This window comes from Rattus rattus, chromosome 16, assembly GCF_011064425.1.
Source record: "Rattus rattus isolate New Zealand chromosome 16, Rrattus_CSIRO_v1, whole genome shotgun sequence".
NCBI lineage: Eukaryota > Metazoa > Chordata > Mammalia > Rodentia > Muridae > Rattus > Rattus rattus.
The window spans coordinates 32,505,380-32,520,157 of NC_046169.1; the positions used below are offsets into that span (position 1 = coordinate 32,505,380).

The 14,778-nt window shown below is 47.4% G+C and overlaps 1 protein-coding gene across 2 annotated transcripts in view; it reads right to left on the bottom strand.

Moving 5' to 3' along the window:
- The window catches only part of Hectd4 (HECT domain E3 ubiquitin protein ligase 4), a 150,667-nt gene that overhangs the window by 55,976 nt on the left and 79,913 nt on the right, over nucleotides 1-14,778 (bottom strand). For both annotated transcript variants that reach the window (XM_032886787.1, XM_032886788.1), the window contains exons 22-34: nucleotides 14,523-14,642; nucleotides 13,513-13,617; nucleotides 12,578-12,741; nucleotides 11,870-12,103; nucleotides 10,119-10,311; nucleotides 9,882-9,986; nucleotides 8,949-9,037; nucleotides 8,457-8,632; nucleotides 6,327-6,462; nucleotides 6,075-6,216; nucleotides 5,813-5,979; nucleotides 2,850-2,996; nucleotides 1,706-1,890 (exon numbers count right to left, since the gene is read on the bottom strand). In XM_032886787.1, coding sequence (XP_032742678.1) covers nucleotides 1,706-1,890; nucleotides 2,850-2,996; nucleotides 5,813-5,979; nucleotides 6,075-6,216; nucleotides 6,327-6,462; nucleotides 8,457-8,632; nucleotides 8,949-9,037; nucleotides 9,882-9,986; nucleotides 10,119-10,311; nucleotides 11,870-12,103; nucleotides 12,578-12,741; nucleotides 13,513-13,617; nucleotides 14,523-14,642 — 1,963 coding nt within the window. The remainder of the gene's footprint in view (nucleotides 1-1,705; nucleotides 1,891-2,849; nucleotides 2,997-5,812; nucleotides 5,980-6,074; nucleotides 6,217-6,326; nucleotides 6,463-8,456; nucleotides 8,633-8,948; nucleotides 9,038-9,881; nucleotides 9,987-10,118; nucleotides 10,312-11,869; nucleotides 12,104-12,577; nucleotides 12,742-13,512; nucleotides 13,618-14,522; nucleotides 14,643-14,778) is intronic.

Here is a 14,778-nt window from a genome sequence, read left to right on the forward strand (position 1 = left end):
GACAATATCCACACATAAACGTTCAGTGCTAAGAGGAGGCCTCCCCCTAATTCAGATATAATAACACCAGTTTCCATGTCACCCTAGTTTCACTTCCTAAGTACCCTTTGTAAAGTGCACAGCATGTCTTGAGTCTCCCACGCCTGTGTAGAACCCGGACATAGGCATGTTGTGTGTTCAGTTCTTCAGTCCTCTTGCTCACATCGCCCTCCCCAGGAGCCTTGCTGGCTCTAGCCCAGCCAGTCTGTCCCACGGCATGAGTGAGCACGACATTGTGCCCTGGCTCCTCCCACAACACTACTATCTCTTTACCAATTTGCATGGTCAGACCACAGTTATTTTTTTAAAACATGTTTATTATTTTAATGTGTGTGTGTGTGTGTGTGTGTGTGTGTGCTTGCATGTATATGTACATGTGTGTGCAGATGCTAAACAGACCAGAAGAGCTCCTCTGAAGCTGGAGTTACAGTGGTTGTGAGCTGCCAACATGGATGCTAGGAACTGCACGGTCCTCTGAAAGAGCAGCAAGCACGTTTAAGTACTGAGTCAACTTTCTAGCCCCCAGACCACAGTTCTTAAAGGAACAATGGCTTAACTCCTCGTCTGTCTATTTTATAATAGAATAGGCTGTTTAGACATTAAAATACAAACAGGGTTTGCAAATTGGTTCAGTGGTTAATCAGGCTTATGGCAGCCCAGCAACCTGCGTTCAACCTCTGGGACCCTCATGACAAAAGGAAAGAACTAACCCCCACAAGTCATCCTCTGTCCTTCACAGTGTGCCCATCCACACATATACACCCAAAAGAACAAAAATCACCAATGTGCATACACACAGACACACACACACACACACACACACACACACACACACACACACACAAACACACACAAATGTATCTAACAAAAATTATGGCATGGTGGCACGTTTAATCCCAGCACTCAAGAGGTGGAAGCATGTGGATCTCTATGAGTTCAAGGATAATTTGGTCTGTGTAGTGAATTCCAGGACAGCCAGGATCATGTAGTGAGATGCTGACTAAAAACAAAGTAAGTGCACAGACCTTGAACACTGAGGAAAACTGCTCTTTAGTTAACTTTAAAAAAATAAGTGTAGCTGGGCAGTGGTGGTGCACACCTCTAATCCTGGCACTCGGGAGGCAGGGGCAGGTGGATCTCTGAGTTCAAGGCCAGGCTGCTCTAAAGAATGAGTTCCAGCATAGCCAGGGCTACATAGAGAGACCCTTTCTTGAAAAATCAAATAAAATTAAATAAAAGTGGCATGGGCTGGAGAGATGGCTCAGTGGTTAAGAGCACTGACTGCTCTTCCAGAGGTCCTGAGTTCTAATCCCAGAAACCACATGGTGGCTCACAACCATCTGTAAAGAGATCCGATGCCCTCTTCTGGTGTGTTGGAAGTCAGCGACGGTGTACTTATACATAATAAATAAATCTTAAAAAAATACAGTGGCACGATTATTTCACAGAAGTATGTATGTGGAGACTGTTAGTGCCAGAGGGACATTTACATGGAAATGATCTTGCATCTCCCTTACAGGGCAGGATGTTGTCTGGAGCCACGGGGAACTGTGAGTTCTTACAGAACCACACCCACGCAGAGTCTCAAAGGTCACCTGATTGGTCATGTTATAAAGACCTCCCCTCACACCCACTTCGAACAGAAAGGAAGTAGAAGTCTGCTCACCTTCCTCTTTCTCCCACTCCACACAGCGGTTAGCCAACACTTGGAAGGCAGCCCAGGCCATGGTGGCCACCTTCTGCTTCTTCGTCTGCTTCTCGCTGGAGCTGGACTCGGTCTGACTGCTCAAGCTGCAGAGTCGGTCCATGAGCTGCACAAGGCCACTGCGGACCAGGCACTTCTCTTCACTCCTGGTGAACAGCAGAGGGGAGGCACTCCACTGAGCCCGGGTGAAGGCTCAGGAAGCTGCAGGGCATCAGGGATGTCTTTTGTTAAGGGTGCTGCCATGTACAGTCACCTAGGATGCCGTTCCTGTCATGGTGATGTCCTTAAAGACAGGCATTCAAAACTGGGTTTGTTCACACAGGACAGCAGGCTGGAAGCTGATGAGTCATATCAGTAACAAACCAAATAATAATCTGTTGTCTTTTCTTTTTTTTCCTGGAGCTGAGGACCGAACCCAGGGCCTTGTGCTTGCTAGACAAGTGCTCTACCACTGAGCTAAATTCCCAACCCCAATAATCTATTTTCTATACAATTATTCATAAGCTCCATTTCCATGTTTATCTGTGCACCATGTGTGTCTGCTGCCTTTGGAGGCCATGGAACTGGAGTTACAGACAATTGTGAGCCACCATATGGGTGCCTCGAACTGAGCCTGGGTCCTCTGGAAGAGCATCCAGTGCTCTAAACAACTACGCATCCCCCATATCTGCCATTCCAGTAATTGTTATTATAAGAGCACTCAAGGAATGAGTCTGTCAACACAGTTCCAAGCTACTAATTAAGTGACCCAAGAAATAAGGGAATTGTGCCAAGATAAAAGACTCTTGCCAGATATATCTTTTTGTTCCCTGAACCTCCAAATCTGCAGTGTAATATAATTCTAGTGGCAGCGTTTAGTCACATAGCAACTCAGAAAAGGAACTTTAGATTCTTGATAGCAGGACAAAAGCTTTAGGAGGTATTAGGTAAATTCAACTTTAAGATTTTATTTGTGTGTGTGTGTGTGTGTGTGTTTGTGTCTGGTGTGGTGTATACTATGTATGTGGGGGCCTGGAGTTAGGGACTGAGTCATATGAAACAAAACAAGAAGTTGTCCTCTATTATTTGGTCTATCCTCGGAATGGCAAAGGACACGCCCACTCACCTGGTGTAAGGTATGGTACACAGGAGTCCAATGCTGTTCGCACAAGCAATAGGGTACCGAGCACACAGAGACACAACAGACGTCATGGTCTCCCCGAAGGCTTCCTGGACCTGCTCCACCATCCCACCACAGGTGAGCTCTTCAATTCTGTGAGACAAATTCAAGTTCAGGTTTCCCCAAGACGTCAATGATAAGTGACTTTAATGAGGGAAGTGCATGCATCAGCTCTTCAGAGAAGCCCCTGACAAGAATCTGGAGCCAGCGGCACCTTGGGGACCACCAAGCTCAGTGCCAAATGCTTCAGGGCACAGAGGAGTGTTGGGAAGGACGCCGGGGGTCCTTAAACAAGATGCGACACAACAAATCAACAGAAAACAAAAACCAACAACAACAACATTAAAAAAACCCAGGCAGTCTGGGTTAGGGAAGGTGACACAGGGCTCTCCACTGCAGGTTTTAGAATCTCTGATGACAACAGTCTGATAAGCAGGAAACGGATACTCGTTTCCCAAATGCTTTGGCTAATAAACTACTTATTTGAGGCATGTCTGTTATGTCCTGTGGAGCACTGAGGACTGGACTTGTAGTTACACTAATGCAAAAACCAAGGCCTAAACAGAGTAGCTAAGCTTCTCCTTTAAGGTCATGCTCCAAGTACTAGAGGATGAGAGCCCAGGGGATGGGAAATGATCCTTTCACAGCATGGCTGGTTCTATCTTATTTAGTACTAATTTAGGACTGAAATTATCAAATTTATCCACAAATATTTGTAATGTAATTGCATTTATAAACACAAATAATGTTGAATTTAAAAATAGGAAACTGAGGGCCAGAGAGATGGTTTGGTAGTAAAAGTCCTATTTTCAAAAGCCTGACAAGCAGAGTGTGATCCCTGGAATGAATGTAAGTCTAAAACACTGGATGTGGTGGCATCTTCAACAGAAACACTCCTCCAGACACAAGGGAGGCAGCGGCAGAACCGGCCTGAAGCTCAGGGGCAAAACAGACCCTGCCTCATCAAGGTGGAATGAGAGAACCAAGTCACAAAACTCTCCTGTGACTGCTACACACAAGCCGTGCCGTTTGTGTGTCCACCTGGATACACACACACACACACACACACACACACACACACACACACACACACACACACACGTAAGTAGTCTAGCTAGTGAGCACAGGCTTTGTCACAGGGAATACTGGCTCTGAACATGATGATATTTTCCACTGTGATGGGCAAAAGGCAGGGAGGAGCCGCCATGGACTTCTTTCGAGTCTCAGACATTCTGGAGTTGTTTCTCAAGAAAGGCAATTTTAAAGAGATGATTTTTTTCTTTATCCCCAGCTAGCTCCCAAATAAATGAGACCGAGACTATAAGCTTTATGGCATAATAGCTGTGCAGTATTAATCTATTCCAATTCTTAGGTCTAATCTGGCTACCTCCCAGCCCAAATACCTAAGATACTTCCATTTTAATATTATTTTAGTATTTCTCCCTCCCCCTCTCTCTCCCTCTCCCTCCCTCTCTCTCCCTCTCCCTCCCTCTGTCCCTCCCTCCCTCCCTCTCCTCCTCTTCCCCTCTCCCTCTCCCTCTGCTCCATGATATCTTCCCATGGACTCCTTTCCTCGTGCCAGAATTCTCTTCCTATCTTTCTTCCCCTCCCATGGCTGGGATCAGAAGTCCATCCCTATTCTCTCTTCTGCTCATCCACTGGCTGACCTGCTTCTATTGACAAATCAGAGAATAAGTGGGGAGCAATGTCTATGCAATACTGAGGCAGGGGATGCTTAGAATAAGCAATCCAAGTGCATGTCCTGAGTGTAACCAGATGTGGGGCAGAGATCAGCATCTGAATGACACAGGATAATCTTCACACACTGCACAGTAACAGTATGCTACACTTCCCCAAACAACACCTCAGTAGCTGCTGGCCCTCTACTCGCTGGCCACACTGCGTCAAAGATCAGCAGAAGGCACAGCCCCAGCGGCAGCTTCCATCTTTTCCGTTCTCTGAGGACCTCTGTACTCTGCTATGAAAACCTTCCCAGCTACATGTGTGAGCCTTCTCCTGAGTCAGGGCTTACAGTGATGGCTTAGAACTGGCCAAGGAAAATGATCACAAGTGTGAGAAGTGATGCTGACTACATCACTGCAGTCAGTGCAGAAGTGAGAGAAAACAATGACCGATCCACGTGTCCGTGACTGGACATGAGTTAGATGTAAAGACAGCAGCATAGTGGAGCTCTGTGATGCCTTTAGCAATGAAGAATCGGGCTGGAGAGATGGCCCAGTGGTTAAGAGCTCTGACTGCTCTTCCAGAGGTCCTGAGTTCAATTCCCAGCAACCACATGGTGGCTCACAACCATCTGGAACAGAATCTGGCACCCTCTTCTGGTGTGTCTGAAGACAGCTACAGTGTACTCATACACATAAAAACTTAAGAACAACGCAAACAAACAAGAAACCCTATGAAGAAGCAGATCCCTAATGATGGGCTGGAAAGACAATCTAAATCATAGGGAAAACGTGTAACGAAAGTCATCTCTGCACAGACGTTTGCTCACGTTGACAAAGAGAACTAAGGAGCTCTGCACATGGTTGATACAACAGCCCCCCAAAAGAACGGGGGACAATGGAGGACTGCAGGTGTAAGAAACCTTCACATTCTGTCACATATCCTGAGATGGTTTTCAAAATCAACATCACAATAAAAATAGTTGAGGACAGACGGGCAGTGGTGGCACACAAGTCTAATCCCAGCACTCAGGCAGCAGAGGCAGGCAGATCTCTGAGTTTGAGGCTAGCCTGGTCTACAGAGAAGTGCCAGGACATCCAGGGCTGTTTTAAACTCTGTCTCAAACCTCACCCCTGAAAACATTTTTGGGGAAAGACATTAGCAAATTCCACTATGTGCTTTTGCCCATGGTGGGTGGACAGTGCAAACTAACAGAAACCACTGACCTGGGTCCCCCCTGAAGGACCATTGTCACTGGCCCTACCAGGTGCGTCACTCCTCCAACTCGCACAGCGGCAGTCAGCAACTCCCGCATATGCACCAGGGCCTGCTTCCGAGTGTTCCCGCGCCGCCATCTTGTCTGTGCAGCCAAAAGGAAGCTGCTACTAGACACCTGAAATGCACAAAAGGGGGGATGCTGACTTCCACTGTCATACGGGTTCCAGCTGCCAGGGGCCACTCCTCTGAGGTCTGCACATTGTGACCTACCGCTTGGTCAGGGTTGGTGCCAATGAAAGCAAACAGCTGCCCAAGCAGGACGCTGTAAGTGGGCTTGTCCCTGCTGTCCTCGATGGCCAGTGACTGTAAGAGTGTAAAGGAGCTACTGCGGTGGCTGGTCACGTGGCGACGCCTACAGAAAACAGAACTGTAATAGATGAGCAAACAGGAGCCACGCTTAGGAAGCCATTCTGAAACCATGTGCAAGTACACCCTGGGCCCACTCTGGCGAAGGACTGTTACCTCTGATTGGCTCTAGTAAATTCCAAGTCTTCGTTACCAATCATTTCCAGGTCGGAAGGAGCAGACATGCTTCGAAGGAAAACAGGCTGCCGGACAGCATGAGACGCCACCTTTGTTTCTGAAGCTGATTTGCATGCTGCAAGAGAAAGGAAAACTGCTTAACGTTTGTGCTGTCTGATGTGGATAGAGGCACAGCAATAGCTAATCAGAAGGGAAGGACCACGCTAAGCGCATCTTCACTTTCAGTCAGGGTTCAACCAGGAATCCGGCTAGCAAAGCAAACCAGAGAGTGAGCAGTCATTTTACAAACCTAAATATGTGGTTAAACTGTATTTTAGCTTGAAAATCTAAAGTCCTTTTATTAAAGTGGTTTTCCAAAGAGAGACAAAAATTCACATAATAACTACCAGTGTTCACTTCAAAATAAGCACTCTGAAAAGCAGGAGGGCTGGGGCTATAATTCAGTGGTCCAGCATTTGCTTAGCATCAGAAAGTCCAAGGTTCAGTGTCTAAGACTAAAGAGAAAAAGGAAGAAGGTGCAAAACAGAAGCGCCAATCCCCCCCCATCTCCCAGTCCCTTTGGCAGGGACTGAGCTCACAGCCAACTGCATATTCATTAGGTAGGCAGGCACTGAACCACTGGGCCACAGCTCTACATCTTTACAGGGCCTCACCCCTGCATTCTGTTTTGTAGGTATATAAACGGGAACTTGCAACTTTTTTTTTTTGCCTCACTTTTTTTTTTTTCTTTTTTTTCGGAGCTGGGGACCGAACCCAGGGCCTTGCCTTTGCTAGGCAAGCGCTCTACCACTAAGCTAAATCCCCAACCCCTCACTTCCAAATTTCTTAATTGAAATAAATGCAAGGTCATTTATTTCAGAGACTGCCTTGGACCTGAGGCCTCTACAGGCATAAGCACACATAGACACCCTGCACATGAAAAGAAAATAAAGAAAGAAACAAAACAAAACCCTGAAATCCAGTCAGAATTAAAGTCATCTCACATCTTAAGAATAGACAGCTTAAACCAAAAGTATGGTAAGAAAAGAATGTCTCTCAGGTGCTACCAGCCTGTTATCCTCAAGACTTTGAGGGCCCTGCAAGGTGTCACCAATGTTATGCAGTGACAGAAGTTTCCATTAAAAATAGGCTGTTTAGGGGCTGGAGAGATGGCTCAGTGGTTAAGAGCACCGACTGCTCTTCCAGAGGTCCTGAGTTCAATTCTCAGCAACCACATGGTGGCTCACAACCATCTGTAATGGAATCCGATGCCCTCTTCTGGTGTGTCTGAAGTCAGCTACAGTGTGCTTATATATAATAAATGAATAAATCTTTAAAAAGAAAAATAAGCTGTTTAAATAAAATGAAGGCAGTTGTGGCCAGGGCTACAGAGTGAACCATATTGGGAACTCACTGATCTCTCTGGGAGACACATTTTCAAACTAAGGATCGCAATGTGCCCTGGAAGGGGCTTGTGAGGTGGCTCAGAGGTTAAGAGCATTTGCTGTTCATCCAGAGGACCTGAGCTTGGATCCTAGCACCCACGTGGGGCTCACAACCATTTGTAACTCCAGTTCATGGGGATTCAGTGCCCTCTTCTGGTCTCTGTGGGCACCAGACACAGAGACATACATTCAGGTAAAGCACCCATAAACAAAAAATAACTGTTTAAAGAAACTGAATAAACTTAAAAAAACGTGACCGAGGGTTCCCAGTAACAGGAACTCATGGGCAGCCCTGCCGGAAGGTCCTACACAGTGCAAACCCAGTTCTGAGTAAGGAAGCAGATCGGTGCAGTAAGACTCACAGTACTGACTACAATAGCTTGTTACTCTGAAATACACCTGCATATGGAACTACGGAACCATGAACTTAAACCAGGGGCCACTGATCACACACACATGCCACTGTTCTCCTCAGACGCCCCAGGAGGACCTTCATCGCCAAAAGGGACCCATCAGGATGACTCCTCAGGGATTTAAGTCTTAAGAGACTAAAGAAACTTAAGAGACAAGAAGGAAAATGTTTCCACTTTCTATTTTGTTGTTTTAGGAGAACCTAGGAGTGGATTCTTTGAAAAGAGTTGATGTCTGTTAATGAACACAGTCAGGCCAGGGCCTGGAGCAGTACCAGGCGTCTCTGCCGGTGTTCCTGAGATGCTCCTGGTGAGGCCCGACTGGGCTGCAATGGTGACGTGCAACAGCAGCTCTGCTCGGTTCATCAGACTCTTCACCAGTGTCTTTGTTTTGGCCAGCGGGTGGGAGGGTTTCTGGGTAAGAGAATTCACTTCTTGGAGGAACTTCTCCCTAGAGAGAGAGACTGGGGTGGGTTTAGTCATTCACCAGCTCATCCCACACAGCCTTCAGGGACAAGGACAGGAAGTAGGCAGTCTCCTAGTGAGCACCGCTCACCTGCCCCTCCTCCACCCAAGGAATCTCTGGGTTTGTTTCAAATGCCCGTGCTACCTTCTGAGGGCTCAGACCAAAGCTGCTGGGACTTACCAGCAAGCTTGGTTAAGAATCTGGTGAACGCACAACACTGCAAAGCCTAACAGGGACTGGACCCGTGGTGTCCTGGGACCAAGGGGAGAAGTCAGACTGGTGAGTGAGTAACATCACTAACCTCAGTGAGAGGACCATGTTTTCAAGATCATTTCCGTCGAAGGAGACTTCCTTCATTGAACACAAAAGCTCTAGTTCTTTCATTTTGTTCTAAAGGAGGAAACATCAAGACAAGATGGTATGGATGACCTGCAGGAACCAAGCTCAAGGAACACTGTTAGACACGCGATGCTGGACCAGCCACCGCCTCTGCTGTGCCCCCTGCTGCTGAACAAGTGACCCCTGCCTCTTGCTCTGCAGAATTAAACCAGGGCCTTGGACTCAGAAGCAAGTGCTCTACCAGGGCGCTGGAGCCGCAGACCTAACTCTGGGACACAGAGTCCTTGAACTCACAATCTTCCTGCCTTGACTTTCTGAGGTCTGGAATTGTATATTTAAAACAAAAAAAACAAAAACAAAAAAACAAAAAAAAAAACAAAAACATGGCCTATTTTCTAGGGATTTCCAATTTAAACCATATTTTTACTTTTTTTTTTTTTTTTGGTTTTTAAAGTTTGAAAGTAAAATTTAATAATAATGGTAATTCCTTTTCCTTTTGTTTGTTTGTCTGTTTTCTTACATAGCACCATGTGGGTGAGGGACTGTGCACACTTGTCACAGTGCCGGTGTGGAGGTTAGAGGACAGCTCCTTCTGCCATTGCTCCTGAGGCTGGAGCTCGATCCGGGCAAGCACCTCAGCCCACTGAGACTCTCACCAGCTCGATAACAGCGTTAGCCTTTGTACAACACTATCAACCAGTTAAAAATCTAGCACTTGTATATCCTGACGTATAGGCCTAGCCACTTTTATTTAACCTTCTAGAGGATGGGTGTGTCACACGATGGGCAGGTTTCAGGAAGTCACACTGCTTTCCCTGCAGACATGCCTGCGTGAGCACATGTGGCACTGGTGCTCTCTAGGTGGCATGCCCCATGACTCGCACGCTGTGCTCACCTCATTAAAGTGGTAGTCAGAAAAGAAAGGCATGTTGTTCTCCAGCTTCCCCTGCACGGCATCCTCAGCCTCGCTCTGCCACTTCTGTTCCAGCTCAGCCACACTCTAGCGGGGTTGAAAACACAACGTGGACGTAGATGCAAGACCAAACGAGGGCATCAGTGCGCACGGCATTTGACGACAGCTAGTGAACGCTGCCTTCAGTTTCAGCTGACTCATGGCTCCATCCTCACTTACCTGCAGCTGTCTCTCCATCGCATTGAGCTTCTTAAAGGTCTCTCCCATGATTTTACACAATAAATCATATTCCTCAGCATGCTCTTCCTGATACTGGAAATTGATTAGGGACTGCAGCGCATCAACCAAGTTCAAGTGCTTAATAACGCATGACACCACCATTTCCTCCATGACGTCGGGCTGGATCACCTCTCTGTGGTGACAATGGACACCAGTCAGGTGTGCTAAGCAGAACTCAGCAGCACCATATGCAACAGGCTGGAAACTGTAGGCTTCGACTCAAACACTGACTCACTGAGGACGAGACGGTGGCACTGCAGATGCTATGTGCTGGCAACCAGCTTAGTCTATCAGCTGATAAAACTGACGCTGGCTGACCAAGCCTAACATCGATATGAACGAGACCTCCCATCGTTAGGTTTTTATATTTTGAGCTAGATCATATCACAGAGGGAGTAGAGCTAAAGTTCTTGAGCAGCGCTGGGGCTGGCTCACTGGGTTGGATACTAAGTCTGAGCACCAGAGTGCCAGTCTGTGGTGGCCACATAAGGGTCAGGTGAGGCTGCACATGACGGCATCCTGACACCAGCATTCGTAGACAGCCAGGCACGCCAAGTGGCAAGCCTCGCTCAGTAAGAATGAATGAACGTGAAGCTGAGAGTAGTGGAGCTGGATAACTGCCTGGCCTCTGTGCACTCAGCCATGGGGATGTGCACTCCCACATACACAGAATAAAAACAGCTTCAAGGGGAAGGGATTTGTAAAGGTGAGACTGGGAAGAAAGGAGGACGGCTGAGATCGGGATGTAAAGTGAACTTTAAAGAAAAAATCACATCAAAACAAAACAAAATGGAAACCCCAGAGCTGGGTACCACTTGCCTGCTCGTACTGACTTCACGCAGTCCTGAGACTGTGGTGTGCAGTGCGTGGGATGCAGGGTTAAACACAGTGCGCTTTATGGAGTTGAGAGGGGTCACTGGAGAATGGGGCTTGTGGCCAAGTCTAAGAACCTGAGTTTGAACCCCAGGACACACGGGATGGAAGAAGAACCGACTTCTGCAAGCTGACCTCTAACCTCCACGCGTGTGTCATGGTATGCATATGCACCCATCCCACAAAAAAGTAATAAAACAAAAAATGTTTTCTGTATTTGTTTAATTTAAAGTTTTATCTACTCTCTAAATTTGTCTCTGAAATGCGTGATTTTGCTCCTGCAAAGGAAGCCTTCAGGCTAAGGACTGCACAAGCACATATGTGACTCTAAGGCTCGGGCTGCTATGTCCCTGGGAGTCGCAAGTAAAGATGAGCTCCCAGACTACATAAAAATCAAAAGTGGAAGCTGAGGTCAAGTGCAAGGTCAAACTGTCAGAAAGACCTTGAACTTGCCAGGTTTTACCTGCATCAGAATCCCACGGGAAACTTACCCCCATACACAGGCCCACCCCCGAGATCTCAGTTTCAACAAAAGTGAAGTGGGGTTGTACACCACTGCTCCCAGGGGCTGCGACTGTGACAGGAGGGCCACACTAGGAGACACACTGGCCACCTGGTGGGCTCACCTAAATGCTCGGCTCCTGTCCATCAAGTAAATATATGATTTTCATACAATTCAACTAATTATTTTTATGGTGCTGGGGCTCAAACCCGGAGACTTATACATAAGAGAAAAGCATTCTTCCACTGAACTACACCCCAACCCCAAGCAAACTTTAAGATTAAGGTTCACGTGCATCCCCACTCTCTAAACATACTTTATACTTGGTCTAAACTGAGGTCGTGCTCGCCCAGAAATTTCCCTGAGCTTTATCATGATTCCTGGAGGCAGCCTGATCCGAGGCAGGTCAAAGTAGTTCCCAACAGGAGGCACAAGGACATCCGAGGGGTAGGTGAATTCTCTGTCTTCTTCTATGGTCAGCGGCAGTGGAGAGGGACTCGGAGTAAGGGCAGGGGAGATGACACCGTTGGCCTCCACCTGCCATTGGCACCTGGGGAGAGACAGAGAAATGAAGCTTTCGCTCCCTCGTAACCAAGATGACTGAAAAGCTACTTGAATGGCTGCAGCTACACGAGACACTCAAGCTCACATGACGTTTCCACTATGTATTCAGCAAAGCTACCGAGGCTGAGCTGAACACTGTATGGGAGAATCTACCTCCTTCCCAATGCTATTAGGAAACCCTGCGGCTTCCTAGTAAGAGGAAAGCAGCACATGGTTACTACCACATCCCATTATGTCTGGTTAGTTCACCACATACCTACCCTCCCTTTGGGGATCCTTCAACTGTACGGTGTTTAGAATGGAGAAAGACTTAGGCAGTCCCAAGATGTTAGTGAAAAGGTAGCAAGGCTGAGAAGGCAGGGGGCAATATTTTAATACCATTCCTAAGACTCTCAGACACGGGAGGGTTGGGTAACACTACTGTTTGTGGGCGGAACTAGCTGCATGCAGACCTTGTTACCTTTGTAGAAGTTTGGATCGCAACAGGTCCTGACAGGCTTCCTCTTCTTTGGTAATTTCTGGTCCATTGTATAGGATTCTTAACATGGAACAAGCTAACACAGACAGACCTAAGGCCAGGTCTACCAGGAAGGGCAAGCCTCCTGAGACATCTTCTGAGGACTCCTGCAAGGCAGATGGGGCAAACCACATGAGTCAGTGGGCTCAAGCTGCGTTGCACCACTGACCATCCCCACTGGGTTTCCTAGAGCAGCACCAAGCGCAGCTGCTATGGGAAGTAGGTACAGTATCCAACGTCAGGAAGAGAGGGTGGCACTGGAGTAACCACGGAATGAGGTCTCAGCACAGTTCTAGGGAGTGAACAGCTGGTCAGACTTCATAGCAGAGAAAGCAGGAATCATGTGCAGGAAGCTAGGTTGCTTGCTCTTGGCTATGTCTAGTCAAATGCAGACCTTGATCAACGACTGGGTAGCAGTCATTTTGCTTGATAAACGGAGGACAGAGACCCCTGCCTGTCTGCCTCACAGGGTGCACATGCTAGCCCACAGCTCTGTCTCAGAGGTTCTACGGTGGGGCAAGCTCAGGCGACCTCCAAGTCTCTAATACAACCCAAGGGGAACTCAACTCCTGACCCAAAATCTAAATGCTTATGTTAACTGAGTGTCCCAGCTGTCTTTGCCCTGCACGAATATGCTAGAGTCAGGTCTCTTCCAAGCCTCCTGGCCACACAAGGCTCTTATGCTGCTGAACTGATCATAGGTTCCAGCTCTTTTCATTCCATAAAGTGACCACTCACTCATTCCTGCTAAGCCCCCACTTATTGATGAAGAGACATGTGAAAGAGTGGCTCATATTTTGCCCTGTTTCCAAGGCAAATATGACCTGTCAGCAAGGCACACAGGAGTTTTCTGCCCACAGCAGTGTTATGGTCAGTACCTGAGCGCGGACTGTGCAAGCAAAGCCCCACATAGCTTTGTCAGGAGTGTTGTGTTCACGGCCACTTCTCATTTCAAAGGAGAAGGTGACTGTATCGCCTTCAACCTTAGGATTTAAGGGGGAGGGGGAAAGGAACTTTAAAAAAAGACAAACAATTTCCAAGAGAGCAATATATTTCAGAGATTGACTGATTTATTTATTTATATTTTATTTTTTGAGATAAGGTCTTGATCTGATGTCGTGCTCTTCCTGTCTCTGCTTCTAGAGTAGTGGATTACAGGAGTTCCTGTCTCTGGCTTAGCAATTTACCTTTTTTGGTGTGTTTGTTTTTGAGATGGGGTCCCTCTGCAGCCCTGGCTGTCTGAGAACGCGGAGATCCACCTGCACTCTGCTCTGTCCCTCCCTCATCTCTCCCCAAGTCCACTTGAGTCAAGGAAGAGGCAGAGCAGCAGACCTGGATTTGGCTCACCAGACAGCCCACTGTCACTGGCCAATACAGTGGGTGCATTGTGTGTAGGAAACACACTGAGCGCATGTGGGCTTAGCAGGTTTCTGGTCCTTGTGTGCGCTCTGGGTACACACTTGTGAGTAGCTCCAAAGTCCAGAATAGAAAGCGTGATCCCTCCCAGTCATGTCAGTCATGAACTCAAAACTTTAGACTGCAGTGCTCTATGGCCAATGTCCAGAAAAGGACGCTGGCAAAGCTAGCAGCCCCACCCCAGGGAAGAGACAGTTCTGACAACCAGGGCCACAAAGAGCCCTGTGGAGGTTGGATTCAAGCTCCAGCGTGGATGGGGTCTGATGCCCTACAAGCAAAAGAAGGGTGATTCTAAATAAAAGTGGGCAAGGTGGCAGGCCTAGCAATGTGGCCCTAACTAGCTAACTATGTGACCCTAACACACACCAGTCCCACTGCAAATGCTTTCTGGGGTTACCCTTAGTCCTCGGGCCCACAAGGAACCTTCGGTCGCCTTTCTTTTCTAGAAAGAAGTTGTGACTTGATAGCATACCTTCACCAAGTCCTTCGGCCAACCCGTTCCTAAGACACTCCGGCTGCCATATCCCAGAGTGTTGCCTCCGTACTCAGCAACCTTCCTACTGTTTGTGTTAGGCCCCGCGTATATCACCAACTTCAAAACAGAAAATAGACCGTTAGACTGTAAAAGAAAAACAAAGACAACATCTACAAATAAAGAGGCTGCAAAAAAACATTTGTAAAAAAATACATTTCTAGCCAGACCCTGGTGTCATTCATTATGACGTAAC